Source organism: Galeopterus variegatus, unplaced genomic scaffold (assembly GCF_000696425.1).
Source record: "Galeopterus variegatus unplaced genomic scaffold, G_variegatus-3.0.2 Scaffold4686, whole genome shotgun sequence".
In the NCBI taxonomy this organism is placed as follows: domain Eukaryota; kingdom Metazoa; phylum Chordata; class Mammalia; order Dermoptera; family Cynocephalidae; genus Galeopterus; species Galeopterus variegatus.
This window is the reverse complement of record NW_007730797.1, coordinates 124,291-143,177: the sequence shown is the minus strand read 5'-3', so window position 1 is coordinate 143,177 and position 18,887 is coordinate 124,291. Positions and strand designations below refer to the sequence as shown.

General features: G+C 36.9%; 1 protein-coding gene across 2 annotated transcripts in view; it reads right to left on the bottom strand.

Moving 5' to 3' along the window:
• The window catches only part of UACA (uveal autoantigen with coiled-coil domains and ankyrin repeats), a 49,768-nt gene that overhangs the window by 27,305 nt on the left and 3,576 nt on the right, over positions 1-18,887 (bottom strand). For both annotated transcript variants that reach the window (XM_008588149.1, XM_008588150.1), the window contains exons 3-8: positions 14,948-15,036; positions 11,392-11,456; positions 10,530-10,587; positions 5,760-5,830; positions 5,554-5,660; positions 530-711 (exon numbers count right to left, since the gene is read on the bottom strand). In XM_008588149.1, the coding sequence (XP_008586371.1) occupies positions 530-711; positions 5,554-5,660; positions 5,760-5,830; positions 10,530-10,587; positions 11,392-11,456; positions 14,948-15,036 (572 nt within the window). The remainder of the gene's footprint in view (positions 1-529; positions 712-5,553; positions 5,661-5,759; positions 5,831-10,529; positions 10,588-11,391; positions 11,457-14,947; positions 15,037-18,887) is intronic.

Genomic DNA, 18,887 nt, shown 5'->3' with positions numbered 1-18,887 from the left:
AATTTTCCTTTAATAAACACAGAAAAATACTTATCACAGGCATTTGATAAATATCAGCTGAATATTTTACAAACACATTTAAATGATGATTCTTTCTTTAAAACTTTGTAAGTATAAAAGTTAAGGAGCTTCACCCCTCTTCATCAAAAAAAAATTTAGTTAAACACTTGAATTGACTCTTCCTCCTCAGTTCGTAAATTGTTCCACAATGTATTAGTGATCACTTGATAAACTAGACAATGTGCAACATACACTGGCTCAAAACAAGTGACTGTAATATAAGTAAGCAAATCCATGGTATGGAAGGAAATGAACCAATACTATTTATCAGTGAAGAATATTTTTCTTCTTACGAACTGTTGTTCTACTCTCTAAGTCTTTTAAAAGCAGCTCTTTATTTTTGGCAGCTGGCCAGTACGGGAATCTGAACCCTTGGCCTTGGTGTTTGTTACAAGGCTGCACTATAACCATTTGAGCTAACTGGCCTGCCCTAACCTGGACTTTTCTAGTTACAGAAAACTGCTAGTACCTTTGTTAGTATTTTCCAATGCAGTCTTCAATAAGGTTAGAATGTCCAGATTGTCACCAATTCTTGCATAGTAAGAACTATCGTGGCCAAGGGCATCCAGCAAGCTTACATCGGCACCATTTTTGATTAAGACTTCTACCGCATCTCTGCAGCCATACTCACAACCTAGCATGAGAGCAGTTCTAAGAGGGAAAACGGAAGAATAAAAGACTTTGAAAAGAATCCAAGAAAATATTTCAGAAATGTTCTGCCAACAGCCCCCTTCTTAAAGAACAGATTCTACTTTAAGAAGTCATATTTGTAACAGATGCAAATTTTACTTTATATTATCTTATATTTTAACTACATTGCATTTATAAAAACATCTGCTGTCTTAGTTTGCAGAGCTAAAATCTTATATCACCTTCTATAATTTAATTAGTTCTACTACCAAACTAACCTTATTTATTCCAGTTCTTCAATGTCCTACAAGAAAAAAATCACCACAAAAATCTTCCACAGCTGAAACTGTCACCCCATCTTCTCAAAACACATCTGTTCAAGTTCCTTCATGAACTGAACCCTATTATGCAAACTTCCCCTACAAATCCCTTCTCTTCCCAGAGAAGAATCAATCTGTTCCTTATGTCCCTGCTTAGAAGAGCTTTGACCCTCCTACCTGGAGACCTTCATGTCTTTGGACTTCATTTAAAATTTGTCTCCTCAAAGGCAGCCTTTATGAAAAATGGTATGGAGGTTCCTCAAACAATTACAGATAGATCTACCATATGACCCAGCTATTTCACTGCTGGGAATATACCCAGAGGAATGGAAATCATTATGCCGAAGGGATACCTGTACTCTGATGTTTACTGCAGCACTATTTACAATAGCCAAGACTTGGAACCAGCCCAAATGTCCATCATCAGATGAGTGGATAAGGAAACTGTGGTATATTTACACAATGGAATTCTACTCTGCTATAAAAAAGAATGAAATACTACCATTCGCAACAACATGGATGGACTTAGAGAAAATTATATTAAGTGAAACAAGTAAGACACAGAAAGAGAAATACCACATGTTCTCACTTATTTGTGGGAGCTATAAATAAATAAATAAATAAATACACAAACAAAGGGGGAGGGGGAAGAGGACATAACAGTCACAATTCCTTGAACTTGCTAAGACTACTGAACAGATATGATGTTGGGGGGGAGGGGGAGAAAGGAAAGGTAAAGGGTCACGAAAATCAATTACAATGTATATTGAGAAGTTAAAATAAATGTAAAAATCAAATAAAATTTGTCTCAAATAAATTTCCCTCAACTCCGTGCTAACATGAACCATTGCTTTCACCTGCCATGACAGAACCATCAGCACTTAAACATTTCACAGTATATAAGAGAATAGTAATCATGAAACAAAACAAATTACGGAAATTTAGAAGGACCCTAGAAATTATTTTGTCCAATCCCGTATTTTTACTGCTAAGGGAACCAACACCTCATAAAATAAAGTGACATCTCATATTTAATTCTATCTTCTATAGTGAATATTGGATTTCAAAAGGAAAATAATTCATGCTCTGCTGTGTATGCTGTTTCTTATATCCCTGCCTACCCCTCCCCATAGATGCTGGTATAAATTCTATACATAACAGGCATTAACAAAGTGTTTGTTATTAAGTGAAAAAAATGCTACAGATAACACTGGGGGAAAAAAACTTACCTACAGAGTGTCAGACTAAGGTTATAATTTATTTTTAAAACCATCTGCTATCTAGTCTATACAACATATATTGTCATACCTCAGTGGATTTTTATGAACTTCCAATGAAAAAACATAGAAAAAAGTGCTTTGAAAAATATTAAGATCTATAAAAATCATAAGGCATTATATGCAAATCAACCAAATCATCCCTCTCTGATCCTAAAACTTAATTTTAAAAGCAAAATTTTTTAGTCATGCTTGGAATCAGATTATGGTATCTGCAAAAATAAATATAAAAATGCCATTTTCTTAATAATCACTTTAACGATTTAATTGCTTAAGAATGTCCTCCGACTTCTGGTTAAGATGGGGGAATAGACGGTCCCTAGCATCACTCTCTCCCACAAATCAACCAATTTACAACTATAAAAAAGCAACAACAGCCAAGCTGGGTCTGCCAGAGCTGAGGGGAAGAAAAGGAAAGACCTATGGAGTGCATGAAGGCAGGAGAAGCCACGATGAAAGAAAGAAAAAAACACTCCAAACATTTCGAGCCCTGGCCACTTCCAGGTTGGTGCTGCTGAGAGCATGGAGCAGGAGGCGGCAAAAGCCACAGCTGTGCCCTTCAGATGAAGTTGCTTGGAGGCGGCAGGGGAGAAGAGGGCCTTGGTGGCCCCCAGGCCAGTGAGACCACTAATAGGGTTTCCGTGGACCCACATAGGAGTGAGGAGCCACAACAACTGAAAAAAAGGAGTCACTCAGAGGCCAGGGAGTCACTGCAAGGGACCAAAGCATGGCCTGTCCAATGGGAAGTGTTTGTAGCACAGGCGGTGGGGGAGACAGGCCCACTGGGGGAACAGTGAGGCACAGCAAGGACAGCTGATCTGCACCCCAATCAGCATAGGACCACTCAGAGGAGACTGGTCAGGAATATAAAATTGCATGGGGTGCAGTTTGATGAAAAGACTCAGGCCCAGACCAGAGTTTCTATCCAACCCAGGTGCACCAGATCACACGAGAGCTGGAAGTACCTATAAGACCACCCATTAAAATCTGAGCTGTACAAGAAGCCTTCCCTAGGGAATCAGCAGCAAAGCAGCAATTTAGCCAAACCACACAGCTCAATTACTGGTCCCCACAGGAAGTTCCCCATCTTAAAAGTAAGCAAAGGACAACAAATTAGTTCCAATGCAGAGTTTAAGTAGTGGAACAGCAAATAATCCAACAGAACTGAAAGAAAAAACGAAGTACCCGCAACCAGAGACTAAGTTTGATATTAACTAGTAAAGGTCTCATTTCACCAAAGAACACCTATAACACCTAGAATAACTGGAAGTCCCCTGGGCTACCAAGGCAGAAAGGGAAGAGGTCTGTGGGCCTTAGCCATGCCCCCCAACACCCACAACCAGTCCCAAGAGTGGGGAACAAGGGCTTCAACCATACCAACGTGACACATGCAGCCAGCACAGCAGCAGCCACCAAGCAGCTGTAGGAAGTGCCCCAGGATCTGACCAGGGTGGTGGGGGGCCTCAGGCCTCAGCCACACCCTCCAGACACAAGCCCAGCAGCAACCACTGAGCCACTGCAGGAAGTGCCCCGAGCTTTCCTGAGACAGGGCAGTAGGGGGCCTCATCCAGGCCCCCCCCCACCGACACATGCAGAAAGCCCAGCAGCACCACTGAGCCACCACAGGAAGCACCCTGGGCTCTCCCAAGCTGTGGCAGTGGGAGGCCAAGGGCTTCTGCCATGCCCCCCCAACACCCGCAGCCAGCCCAGCGAGGACCACCAAGCCACCACAGGAAGTGCCCCAGGCTCTCCTGAGCCAGGGCAGTGTGGGGCCAAGGCCCTCAGCCACGCGCCCCCCCCCACCCCAGCACCTGCAGCCAGACCAGTGGCAACTACCCAGCCACCGCAGGAAGTGCTCCAGGCTCTCCTGAGCCAGGGTGGTGGGGGGCCAAGGGCCTTGGCCATGCCTGCCCAACACGAGCAGCCAGCCTAGCAACCACCACCAGGCCTCAGCAAGAAGGGCTCCAGATTCCCAAGCTGGAGTGGTGGGGGGGCAAGGGCTTTTGCCACACACCCCTGACATCTGCCACGAGCAGCCAGCCTAGCAACCACCACCAGGCCTCAGCAAGAAGGGCTCCAGATTCCCAAGATGGAGTGGTGGGGGGGCAAGGGCTTTTGCCACACACCCCTGACATCTGTGTCCAGCCTGGCAATGACCAAGCCACTGCTAGAAATCCCCCAGTCTCCCCTGTGGGAATGAGGGGGGTGCCACAGACCTCAATCCCACCCCTCCTCCTTCCTCCTGCTTCCATCACATTTCCTTTCCCTTTCCCCCTCTCCCTCCCTCCCTACTCCCCAAATGCTCAGCAACAATATTCTAGAATGCAAGAAAATAATATTAATAAAACTACATTTTCTTTAAAAAATAAATTAAAAAACAAAAATAACACATTCACATTTAAAAAAGAAAAGAATGTCCTCCTTTGAGATGTCTAAACAATAAAAATAATTAGAGCTGTACAATCTGACATCTAAAGACTATTTTATTATACATATCTACTTTTAATTAACTATAAACAATAGGACATGTGTTTAGAAGAATAAAATTAAATCAAAAGAAACCAACAATTCTACAAAATCTCAGAAATTTTAGTTATATGTTATTACAATACTTCAACTAATGGAGGGGATGTATTTCAGATACTTTGTGACCATAAACATTAGGATTATAATATAGTAAGCATCATGATACACTAGACTTAGAGAAGAAGAAAGGGAAAATTATGGATAGAAATTATTAGAGCACACCAACTAAAATAACATCAAATACAAAAGCAAAAACAAACTAAGGCAATCTTGGTATACAGAAATGGACTGTTTAGGAGAAGGCTATACTGAAACATGTCAAGCTCCAGGACACCCAAGAACCACTTTACTCTCAAAAGATTCACTAATTAAGAAGTAGACTATTCATGTAATTTTTATATTCTTCTCATTTATATCTTATTTGTGCCCATTTCATTAAAGATTTTTTTTAAAGCTTAAAATAACTGAAATATAATTCCTCTTTCCTTCAGTTCTTTGACCCAAACATAGGCCCGAATCACTGCTTCTATTCAACATGTACCCTGTCATCTTCCTCTATTTCTCTCTCCTTCCTTCTTCAGCAGACTCTGAAGAAAAATGAGATGTGGATGCTAATTCCAAGGAAAAACAAGTCAAGGAAGGAGAGAACCAAGGGGGATAGAAAGGCCAAGTCACAGCAGCAGAGTTTCATAATCACTGCATCCAGCTGGTATCTGGAAGAGCCATGATAAAAGAATTACCTGTTTTGTTTGTCTCTGGAATTAATATCCGCTCCTCTATCAATCAGCAGCTGACATATTGTTGGCCTACACATCTGAGTAGCCAGAACAAGTGGTGTTCGCCCATCCTAAGCAACAGGAAAAATAAAACAGCATTAAGACAAAAAATCTCCCCCAAAAAAGTTAGAATCACAAGTTGAAATAAGAATAAACATAAACTGACTTACTACATCTTTGGCATTCACAGAGGCCCCATGGTCGCAAAGCAGCTGTATGCTAGAAGGACAGTCTGCCATTGCTTTTAGGAACAAAGGAAAATGATAAATGGTGAACATCTGTTGGCAAGACACATGGTGTACTTCTAGGTCCATAAGAAGCATACATTTTTCAATTTCTAAACTAGTAAGCTTCACATCCTTCACTCTTAGTTTAACATTTTAAGTATCATTTTCTATCTGAAAATGGATTAGAAAAGATCATCTTATAAATTTTTTATAACTTCTTAGGACCAAGAAATATTGTCATCCTTGTAGAAAACAAGTATGTACTACTATTGTAAGGGTAAACACAGATAAAACTTAAATGTTCTATGTACAGTATATTTTTAAACATAGCTGTAAGTGACTTGATCCTTGAAGTGTTAGCTCAGTTTTTTTAAAGAATTATATTCATTTTTAACAGACACTCACAGTAAATAAAGTTCAAATCAAACAATTCATATTTCCTTTTAAAAGTGGAGATTGCAATGTCTGCCCTTAATGATGTAAAGTGGAGTCATTTTGCTAAAAATTATAAGATGACATTATGCTTCTTTTTGACCAACACTAGAGTTAATATCTGTATTAGAAAAAAGTTATTGTGAAATTCATAAAACAGGATTGTTTTATAATTCCCATGAATTTTTTTTAAAGCTTTATGAGTTGATATAAATTATTAGCAACAAAAAGTACTGATGAAGTCAGCATTCTCTTTTTCTTGGTGAAATTCATTAGAATTAAACCAAACCCATAAGAAAATCAAGTAAATTTTCATTTCTCATGTTTCTGATTCAGCAAATCTTTTATATGAAATACATAATTAAAAAGAAGATAAACTGAACCTGATTATATTAATTCAAGAACTATAAATTTAAGAACCACTCACACCCAGTTATAAATAAGAATGAAAATATATAAAGCATAATAAATACCAGAGTTATAATATATTGAACATATAAAATCAGTATTAAGGTACTAGATGGTGTAGAATGTTAGATGTTCGCCAAACTCTGATCACTCTTTCTTCCATGGTAATAAAGTACTGGGTACACAGTGGCCACCTAGAGACCACATTTCCCAACTTCCTTGCAGCTAGTTGGAGCCGTATGACTTACATCTTGCCAATGGAATCTGACAGGAATAATGTGTGCCTCTTCCAAGTCTCAGCCTTAAAAGACTGGTTATGCATTCCTCCATAATCTTTTCCCTTCCTGTGAGTAGCAACACAGAGGTGCCTGCTACCAGCTTCAGCCTTAAAGTTGAGGACAATACCCTAAAAGATGACTGCAAAATGGAAGAAAACTGAGTCCCTGAATGACCCTATGGAGCAGAGGTAACAGCCAATCTGAACATGAGGACTATGACATGAAAGAAATAAATTCTGTACTTTTTTAAAAGCCAATGTTATTTTATGATCTCTTTGTTAGAGCAGTCTAGTCTTGGCCCTAAGACAAAAAATTGCTGTCAGCAGTGAAGTAATGCTGTAACAATACCTAAAATATACTGTACTGGTTTAGTAGTTTGGTAATGGGTGGTGAGTAAACATATTTCAGGCTAAAAATCTGGTGATTATTCTTATGCTGTGTCAAAACATTTGATAAAGTTATCATCTGTGATAATTTAGAAGATAAACCATATGATTATGAAGCCTTTCTAGGCAAAGCAATAGAAAAGAGCCAGTACATGTTTGTGCATATTAGCAGCTGTTTACAGTTTCTAACAAGGTACATAGGAAAGAGATACCCTCAAGCAAGAATCAGCCAGTTTGTGAACAGAGTATGCAGATATCTGGGGCCTCACACGGGTGGTAAAGCCTATTGTTTCTCTATACCAAACAATAGGTTATAAAACTGTTGTTGCTCACAACTTTTCCCAAAGACCTTCCAATAAGGAAAAAAGAAAAAGAAGAAAAAAAAAAAATCAAGTCCTGGAATAAAGATTAAATTGAGGATGTTATAATCTCATCCAAGACTATTATTTCAGATGGCTTTGAAGTAGTAACCATCAAAATGAGGTAGAAATCCTGAGTCAAGAAATAAAGATAAGGGGCCGGCCCCGTTGCTCACTCGGGAGAATGCAGCACTGGTAGCACCAAGGCCGTGGGTTCAGATCCTATATAAGGATGGCTGGTGCTCTCACTAGCTGAGCATGGTGCAGACCACACCGTGCTGAGGGTTGCAATCCCCTTACTGGTCAAAAAAAAAAAAAAAGAAATAAAGATAAGAACTAAAGGAAAGTTAAGAACCATAGGCCCAGAAAACAACTCTGTAGATGCTTTTTGGCATATGGAAGTGGCTGGCAACAAACAGACCAGAAACCTACTAAGGTTGTACTATTCAAAACCCCAAAAGCTCAGTTGGCTAAAACTCATGATTGTTCTAGCCCTTAAACTGCCTTCACAGAGGGCAAATTCACCAATATCCAAAGTATCTGTGGCCTTGGAGGATAATAGACAAGTTAAGACCCTCCCAGAAGGCAAAGCCAGGAGCCATAAAGCACAACGCATAAGGGATTTCTTCCAGAAATCAGAAATGGAAGGGGGCCGGGGCGGGGTGAGATAGCATCCAGAGGAGCTACCCAAGAAATTTACTTCAAGACCTCAGTAAGAAGTCTTTGAAAGTTTTACTCAGCAAGATTTGATATATGTTATTAACTTGTGACCACTGTGTGTTTGCTGTTCTCCCCTTTCTGAATGGGAGTCTTTATTTCACTTATCCTGTTCTGGCTCCATCACTATATATTTTAAGGAGCAGATGTCTTCTCTATGAGTTACAGATTGCTGGACCATGAAGAGCCACCTCAGAGACAAAAAGAGAAAACTACGTATCACCCAGAAATTCTAGACTTCAAGCTAGATGAAGTAACTGGATTGGTTTATAGGTCCTCTTCCTTGGAGAAGAGATGAAGGGTTCTATGTATGGGAAGCAGGTACTACAGGAATACGTGAAAGGCCAGAGGTCTGAACTGCAGAAGAAAGTACAATTTTTAACAAAAATCTGTTCTTCCCTTCTTCTACTGTGCAGTAGCTGGGACATGACTAGTCACCTCGAGAGTACATTTATGAGCTTCCTGTGCAGATAAATATAGCCAACTGACTTTGTCTGATCAGCGGAATATGAATGAAGGGTTATCTCCCATTTCCAAGTCTGGGCCTTAGACTTAGGACATATGCTCCTCTGAGCTCTCTTTCCCCTTCCTGCTAGCTAGAACACAAATATGACTCAACTCTGCTTCAACCATGTAGTTGAGGAAGATACCCAGAAGAAAGTGGAGCAACAAGTGGAGCACACAAATGGCCATGAGTCACCTGTCAAACTACACCACTCATCAATTATTTTAATAAGCAGCTGATATTGGAGTTCTTTTGTTATAGCAACTTAGTCTCCATCCTAATACATCTACTGAACAAATATTAAGATTTCAAGTTGTACCAGTTTTAAATACAAGGATAATAAAATCTATAGTAACCTCTAGGTCATTGTGAGCCTCAACTGGTAGTGGATGTAAAAATGCTTTGCAAATAATACTATTCTATACAAAAATAAAAGAGAAAAAATGCATTGTGTGAGGAATTAAATTATCATAAGAGCACATAAAATGCAAAAAGAAAAAACTAAAAGAAAAGTAAGGTACAAAAATTTGAAGGAAATTTTAACTATAATACATATTTAATGCAGACCACTTTAAACTACTGCAGATATTTCATATAAATGAAAAGAGAAGGTAGATTGTTTTCTTCCCTTTAGCCCTCTAGCAAACTGCAGGAAATTCAGACTTAGAAGAGTCAGACAAGAGGTCTGGCTATCTTACATTCCAAAAATACCTAAATATCTAACTTTTTTCAAAGTACTTTAAGATACCTAAAGAATAATGCAGATAAATTTAGACACACAATTATGATTAATAAAATCTGTAAAATTACTAGCATAAATCTATGACATCCCTAAATGAAAACCACTACCACCATTAATTAAGGAAATAATATACGCCAGGCACTATTTATGATTTAATTATAACTACTTATTGCAGTATTATTATTATTTTTTGTCTTTTTTGTCTTTTTTCGTGTCCGGCAACGGATCGCAACCCTCAGTGTCGCGCCCATACCGGACCGGGACCGGCAACGGGATTGCAACCCTCGGTGTCGCGTCCGCACCTCGCTCAGCCAGTGAGCGGGAACCGGTCTGTATGTGGGATCCGAACCCTCAGCGGGAGCACCACCGCACTCCCAAACAGCGCACTGTAGCAGTGCGCCACCGGGCCGGCCCCTGCAGTAGTATTATTAACGTCATTTTGCAAATAAGAAAAATGAAGTTCAGCCATGTTGATTAGGTAAACATAGTTTTTAAGAAAGAGAAGTCTTCCTCCTTCCTTTTTTTTCTTTTTTTTTTTTTTTATCCAAACCTGCAGACTCACATCCTTCCCATTTCTCCTACCAATTCCAAACATAAACACACACACACACAGTACTTGAAGCTCCCTGAGAGCAGGATTATGGTTTACTTATCTTTGTACCTTTAGTATCCAACAAACTGACTAGCCTGTAAATACTGGTTATATGAATCTTTTTAAGCTGCACAATCTAATAAATTTCAAATTTGAGTACACAAAAACTTTTTAGTATTCTGTGTTTCTCCATGAATTATACAAACATATACATGTTAAAACCCCAGAAATTAATTTAAATGACTAGACTTTTAATGAATATTTGTTTGTGGCCAAGAGAAACTTTTACTTTACCTGCATCATGAAGTGCAGTTCTTCCCTGCAGGTCTGCATGTTCAGTGGGACAATTGTACTGTTAAAACATAGAAACTTAGTAACCCAGGAGAATTTTATTTTAAAATTAAATATCCAGACTCAAATGAACAGCTGTTACTTAATCTTAAAATATCCTACTTATCAAAGAAACTAAAGACTATTAGACAATGCACTAAATATTGTGACATAAAACAAATACAACAACATTACATAATTGTAAATTAACAGTTTTCCACCAAACAGGAAACATATGGTTCATTACAATAGCTGCCATATAGAAAATATGTTATTGTTTGGGGTTTTTCCAGCAAGAGTTAAAACTTGAACCACTGAATCAGAAAAACAAATGAGTTCTGCTGTGAAGCACAGTGGCAAAAATATTTATGGAAATATATGACTGGACCGTTTGACTGAAACCTTAATTCAGGCAACTAGTTCACAGAATTTTGTGACTGCCTGATTAAAAAGTTTATCAAATGATATTAATATTATGTAATTTGAGTTATCTGTGTTTATACAGAAATATATAGATCCCATGTTGGATTACTTTATCTTATGTCATATTCGGGACAACTGAAAATTCCAGTCTCCAGCTAATGTCAACAGGAAGGTCAAGTCTTTGTTATTTATTTTTAATACACTGAGTTATGCAATTCACTTCCCTCAGAGTTTTTCCTCCTTATTGTTCACATTCCTTAACAAGTGATAGAAAAAAATATATAAGCTAATAGTCAAAGTTAGCCTACCATTTTCTTTGATCTCAAATTCCAAAAACACATTAAAAACACATTTATTATTGTAGTCAAAATAATAAAGCTAAACTATTAACCACTTCTACTACCTGTAAAAGTTTTTGTAGGCATAATGCATGTCCATACTTAGCAGCCAGGTGAAGAGCATTTCTCCCTATGAAAGAAATAATTTAAAATACATGTGAAGGATTATGTTCTTCATTCATGAATTTTCATAGAAATATTATTTTTTTCCAAAATTAACTGACAGGATACTTAATTTGTAAGCACGCTTTAAGTTTCTAAGCTGTTTCACCTAGTTTGAAATTTTAATAAGAGATAATGTACACAATAAAACAATGAAGGTAGGAAGAAAAAATAATCATACAAGTCCATAAAGAGCAAGAACTGTGTCCTATTCACCACTGTATCTCCAGCACTTAGAGCAGGGTCCAAGACAGAGTAAGTAATTAAATACTGGCATAAGGCAGAGGGGAGGGAGAGAAAGAGAAAAAGAGAATGAGGAGAGGCAGAGGGAAATAAATTCCTAGATTTCAAATAGCATTTCCAAATAGGCAGTGTGGACACTGAAAATGGAGAAAGCTAAGAAGTATAAGTCATAGAAAGGGTATTCTCCAACTAATTTTTATGTTTCACATAAAACTCAGATTTCAGGGCCGGCCCGGTGGCACACTGGATAGTGCGCCGCTTGGGAAGCGCGGCGGCGCTCCCGCCCGAGGGTTCGGATCCCACATACAGACCGGTTCCCGCTCACTGGCTGAGCAAGGCGCGGGAGCAACACCGAGGGTTGCGATCCCGTTGCCGGTCCCCGGTCCGGTGCGGGGGCAACACTGAGGGTTGAGATCCGTTGCCGGACATGGAAAAAGACAAAAAGACAAAAAAAAAACCTCAGATTTCATTCTGAGACTGTGTCTCTGAAAAATCACACAACTTATTCAAATACAACTTGTATTAAAATGTGCAATTTTAAAGGAAATGCCAAAGGGAGTAGGGAAGAAAGGTTACTAGATAATCTGAAAAGTTAACTCTGACTACTGGAAAAAATAAACTTGCAGAAAACATCTTACCTCCAAACACTGTTTTTCCTAATTTTATTTTATTTTTTTTCCTTTAACTTGTATTAAAATGTGCAATTTTAAAGGAAATGCCAAAGGGAGTAGGGAAGAAAGGTTACCAAATAATCTGAAAAGTTAACTCTGACTACTGGAAAAAACAAACTTGCAGAAAACATCTTACCTCCAAACACTGTTTTTCCTAATTTTATTTTATTTTTTTTCCTTTACACATACTTCTCTATTGGATGGTAAAAGACATAAGGGTTTCACCAGGCTATTCCAACTTCCAGTCTTTAATGCTCTTAATTTCCCTCTAACCTCATAAACTTAAAACCTAATTTGACTTCACAAGTAGACTTTTCTACTAGAAAAGTAGTAATATATGTTCTATTTATCATGGATGAACAAATAAATTAGCTTTCCAACTTTCGTTTAGTTTTGTATGAGTGTAGATAAATGGATAAGTTTTCCTGGGTCTGATCACTTCTGTGTAACTGACTAATCAGGTTCTAGAACAAACCACAGTGAGTCCAGGTCTTTAAAGAGGTACGGGTACAACATATTCAGCCATACCCAAACATGCTCTAATTACAAATGAGTCAGAAGTTATCATTTCAAATTTCAATTTGCTACCATTCGGACAAATTTCTTAGAAACATTTTACTTCATGAGGAGTAACTAAAATAACTGACATTTACACATGAAGTAGAGATAGCATTGAGTGGGGATAGTTGAATTAGGAACAGTGGTGACAGTCCCTAGTGTTCAACAAAATGCTACAGAAACTCAATTACATAAAAATGTCATGTCAAGCCTAAGCAAAGGCCAAATCCAGCCGCATATGACAGCAAAAAAATCAAGGAAGTATCAGATCTAAAGCATACAAATATGAATTATACCAACGGTGCATACCTGCTAAGACCTAAGTCACGAATACCTCTAAACAGCACTAAATTGAAATTTGATCATTTTAAATATTCTTCTGTATTAAATAGGAGTTAAGATAATATAAATTTTTTTGATCAAATTTTTATCAAATATCCATATCTGGATTATAACAGACACTACAGCAATTAAGAAAAGGTCCTTGTCCTCAACATAGGACAACTCTAGGGATAAACATAATAAAACAAATCAAATCAAAATATAACTAAATTGCGGCAAAATGTATGCTCAGATGCAGTATATGAAATAATGTCTGCTGAGCTTAGGAAGGCATTTGAGCTTGGTATGCACTGAAGGAGGGAGGGCAAAAGTCACTGGATTAGCCTCTAGGCAAAAATGTCCAGAACAGAAAGAACACAGTCAAAAACAAGAAAGATACCTGTTTGAATTGGAATCAGCACAATAAACAAAGTCTTAAGAGACGTGAAGAGGTATGGTTAGTCCAAAATTTCTACAAAAATAATTTATCTACATTAATGGAAAGTATGTATGAGTATAAGCAACAAATACATTTCTTTGCTTGTTCAAAAGTGGCAGGTAAATTGAGTTTGGTATTCAACTTAGAATTTGATGTATTTTTAGGTAAAGATTTTCCTCACCAACTCAATTGTGATCTCTCTGCCTCCCTCTCCCTCCCTTCCATTTCTACAACACAATGTTGGTTAACAGTAATGTATTTATTTGCCCATATATGGAGTCATAAGATGACATATTAAAGTTGTTAAAAAAAATTCTCTGTTAAAAGATTCTCTGTTAATTCTCTGTTAAAACTTCTGTTGTTGAAAAAATTTTCAGAAAACTGAGAATGGTTATCCTGATTAATTGAAAATTAACTCTCATTGAGGAAAAGCAATAGCTATATTTGGATACTTAAAGATCTGCCTTTGATGTGCAAACTTATGCTGTAAGATTTTAAAGGACAAACATAGGTATGACTAAGTATAAGCAGAAGACCAAGTAAAAAAGAGATTCCAACTGTCTATAAAATTTTGTTTTTATAAATATAGCTAACCAAACACAGAATGGGTTCCCGGTGAAGCATAACTGTTAAGAACACAGACTATGACTGCAACATATCTACTTAAGGGCCTTGAGCAAGTTACTTAACAGCTCAGTACCTCACAACCTCAAGGGGTTGATATGAGGATAGGAATGAGATAACATATATAACGCACTGAGCAGTGTAGCTATATAAACGTTACGTAAATGTCAGCTATTCTTGTTATCATTATTGTTGAAGTTGTTGTTGTTATGAAGCAGTTAGTTCTCCATCACAAGAAATGTCCAACCAACTGCCAAAAGACCTCACTCTGTACAGGATTCATATACTCCATAGTACATGAATATAAACTAAATCGCCCCTAATGTTTCTTCAAAATCTGAGACTTTAGGATCCTGTAACACTACTAGATTTCAGATCTCCAACTGCTTGTTAGTCAACTAATCCTTTCTCCTAAATTCCCTATACTGTACTTGACCTCTCCCCACAATGACAACTCAGAAGTAAACTTTTTCTCAAATATTTAAAAACAGAAAGTTTAAGGACTTCTATTTTTAAATCACATTAGATCTGATTAAGAGTATTAGTATTGGACACTGTTTGTATCCTGTTTAGTTTTGTAATTGACTATGGAAGCAAACATACCTGCAGTGTCACTGGTTGTAATATCAACTCCATGTATAAGGATGGCATTCAAACACTCAAGATTTCCCTTTGAGGCAACAACATGGAAGCTATACAAAAGAAAATAATTGTTATGCCATGGAAACTACCAAAGGTAAACTTAAGTGCTACACTAATGTCACCCTTTATTCAACACACACACACATACACACATACACACATTTTAAGACTACATTAAAACACCTGTATATTTAATACAAGAAAAAAAGAAACCTATGCCATTTACATAACGGGCCAATACTTTCTAGGAATACCTTCTTAGAACCAACATTCTAATGTTCAATAGTCTTAAATAAGAAAAAATTTATACTATAATATCATTAACTCTATACTTTATTATTTAAATAGCAAAAGCACTGGTGTTTGGAGCTTAATAAGTGCACTGAAAAATATCTATCAGGATTATTTTGTTTAGTTTAAAATACACTGAAACTGCCAGAACAAATGAAGTTACAGCATGGCTGAGGCCAAAGTTCAAAACGTCTATCCTCCTTTTTAGGATTATCAAACTAAACCTCACATTTAAAAAAAGGCCTTCAAAACAAGCAAAACTACCCTTAAAAGACACAAAAGAACTGGTATCTTCTTCCCAAACAGTACCAATGATTACCACCTAATTCTTCCTTTTGCTCATAGACTGTATGATTGGTTGAATAGATATAATTGAACAAGTTTCTTAATAAGGCAAGTCAAGCCTACTTAAAAAACTAACTTTAAGCCTCAAGTATTCAAGATGCTTAGTTAACAATATTCTCTTATCTCTTTGATCATCTAATCTTTTATAAATCAACATTTACAAAAATATTTTGTATGCAGTAAGAACTAACATTGACCAGTAGTACTCCACCAAATCCAAACTGGTAAACATAGTGGAGTTGTTGGCAAAGGACATTGAACTCAGGCTGAAATAGAACTGAGACCCTAAACAAGTACAATAATCATTGTGAAGATACCAGGAGACAAAAGATGTGAAAATGCTCAGCAGGCTGCCTGGCACAGACAATGTGTATCACATTCCCAGCAGGGGTCTTCCCTGCCCATACTGTTTAAAAATTCATGTTTCTCTATTCCCTGAGTAATCCTAGTTCCCCCTACTCTGCCTTTATTATTCTATATAGAACTTAACATTTTATAATATAATATATAAATGCATTACTTATTTTCTTTATAGTCTATCAATCTCTTTCCACTCAACAGCAAACTCAATGAAAGCAGGGATTTTTGTCTGTTTTGCTTCCTGTTATATCCCCAAACCAATAACAGTGCCACATAGATGGTGGACCCTCAGATATTTGAATAACAAAATGCTTGGAGACAAAATCTGAAGACAGCTTGCAAATTCACTTCCAAATATTACAACATTCAGTCACACAACTCTATTAGTATTATGATGAACATAAATGCAAACTAGAGACCAAGCTCTACTAAGTAAAGCAAGCTTGCATACAGTTTGAATTAGAGAGAAAGATGCTTCTGGTAAAACAAATACAGTGTTCCTAACATCAGATTAAATAGCCATAAGGCTTAAGGTATCATTTAATCTCTCTGCAACAATGAAGTAGGGAATTATACTATGCAATGCACCATTAGAACCTTTTGGGGAATGCCAATTTCCTTCCAGCAAAAGTATTCAGTCTCCCAAAGATCTTGAGGATATCATTTTTTGTTTGTTTGCTTGTTTTCATTTCTTAGCCCACAAAGTTTCAAAGATCTCTTTCTTCAAAATAGATCAGCATTATACTTATGATGTACTGAAGAGCAGAAATCACAACAAATCTACAATGCATTATTAACGCTGGCTAGCTATAAATAGTAGATGCTCCAGAAAGAAGATACACTAATCATTACAATGTATGCAAAGAGTTGTAAAGGAAATTTGAAAAACTGCTTTATAGAAATACTCTTTTGCAATAAAAAAATCAACTCTAAGTTTTTTTTTAAAACAAGACATGGACTTCTGCTTCCATAAAGGGAGATATAGGTAATTTGGACAAACACTACCTCTGTAGATAACTCGAAAATCTGCACAAAATATGACAACTGCTTGAAGGCATCACTGAGCTACAAGGTAGGAAAAAATTACTGAGCCAGGATGCAAGAAAGGACAGAGGCCCAGAGAGGTGAGCTTAGTATTAAAGTCCACTTTTTCCCTAGGAGCATTTGCTGATTTCAGAGAAAACAGTTGGGAGGCTGAATCACATTTTGACAGCCCTGAGTGGATGGTGACACTGGAACTGGAATCCATAGCTCTCCAAGTGGCATCTCTGGTAAACCTGCCCCATTTCGGGTTGGGACTTCAAAGGGTTGTACCACAAGAGAGAGGTGAACAAGAAGAAAACAGATCCTTGCAGTGACTATGGCTAGGCTTAAAATAACTCATTTTTGAAACCACACTGGGGGTCAAGAAGTACATGTCACTTTTCTATTAAATTTCAAAATTTTAAAAAAATCATTCAAAATAAAATTGGTTTTGTAATTACAGATACAGTAATACAGAAAATATATTTTTAACATGTCCTATACTTGCCTAAACACAAAATGCTTTAATTAAGCAGTTTGTGTGTGTGAGTAAAAGAAGGGAAAATCTGCCTCATACAGTGAAAACCTCATAGACTGATACCACTTAAATATTTAACAAATTAAAGTTCATAGTACAAGTTACAAAAAAAATTTATAACTCTATTAACACAAATAATCCCACTCAAAACTGATCCCTTAGATCAAAAAATCCAAACAAAAACTCAAGTAACCATTCATTCAAAACTTTCAAAGTACGGATGGGCAGAATTAAAGAAATAAGGTTTCACTTTAGAGTTTCATCCCAAGAAGAATCCTTTCATGTTTAAACGTCTTAATATTTGGGGAAAACGAAACATGAAAAACAGTCATTTACAGATATTAAATTTTCACTATTTATACTGTGAGCCCTATGAATAGCTTAAAATTCAGCAAAAATAAGGGCAGGTCTCAAAATAAACAATTTTTCTGTAGGTGTCAAATTGCTACTTGATAAAATTGAAACACTATAAACTTGAAACTTTCCAAACTTTATTGCTTTTAAAAACTACTTAATTTATAGTTATGCTTTGCTATCTTTACTATATTTAAATAAGAATTCCAAGGTAGTAACCCATATCAGACATCAACTATTCATTTCCTAATATTCATTTCTATATTTAGTACCTGGCTCCCAGTTATAATATTCTAAATAAACTCATACAAGTATAAGTCTAAGAGGAATTTTAGGAAATGAGACTTTTCACCTCTAACTTTGGAAGGGCTCCCAGGTGACGTTGCAACTGCTATAATTATAAAGGGTCATAACAGAACCTAGATCTACCCTTTAACCCAAATACTCTCTGCCTTCAAAAGGAAGAAAGTGATGAAGATTTGGGAAGGGTGGGGGAAAGACATATGGCTTATAAGCATATAAACAAGCCAATAGTCCTCCTCAGTTACACAAAAACAAAAGGGTAGAATCACTACCTGTGTCTCGCTAAGTCATACTAGTCATTCTTCCTCATTTCTACTCTAAATTTTTTCATTTAAACTGAATAATGAATAAAAATGGATTGGGGGTTGGGGGAAAAGACAGTGACTTTTCACAAGATTAGGCCGAATTATTTAACCTCTATAAACTTTTTCCTACTTCTTTTATAGGACGGCTTCCAAGATCAAATATGATAAGGAATATGAACTTATATGAGCTTATCAACACAAAATTACCAAATAACTGCAGGCTATGATTTGCCATAGGGTCTAAACAACTAGACTACTGGATAGTATTCTAATGTTCTGTCTCTATATTGGAAATCTTTTAAACTGTAAATGTTTATTAGTTTGTTTGAAAGATTTTATAGTGCAGGTTTTGGTAAAGTTTTTTTAATAAAAAGTTGATAAC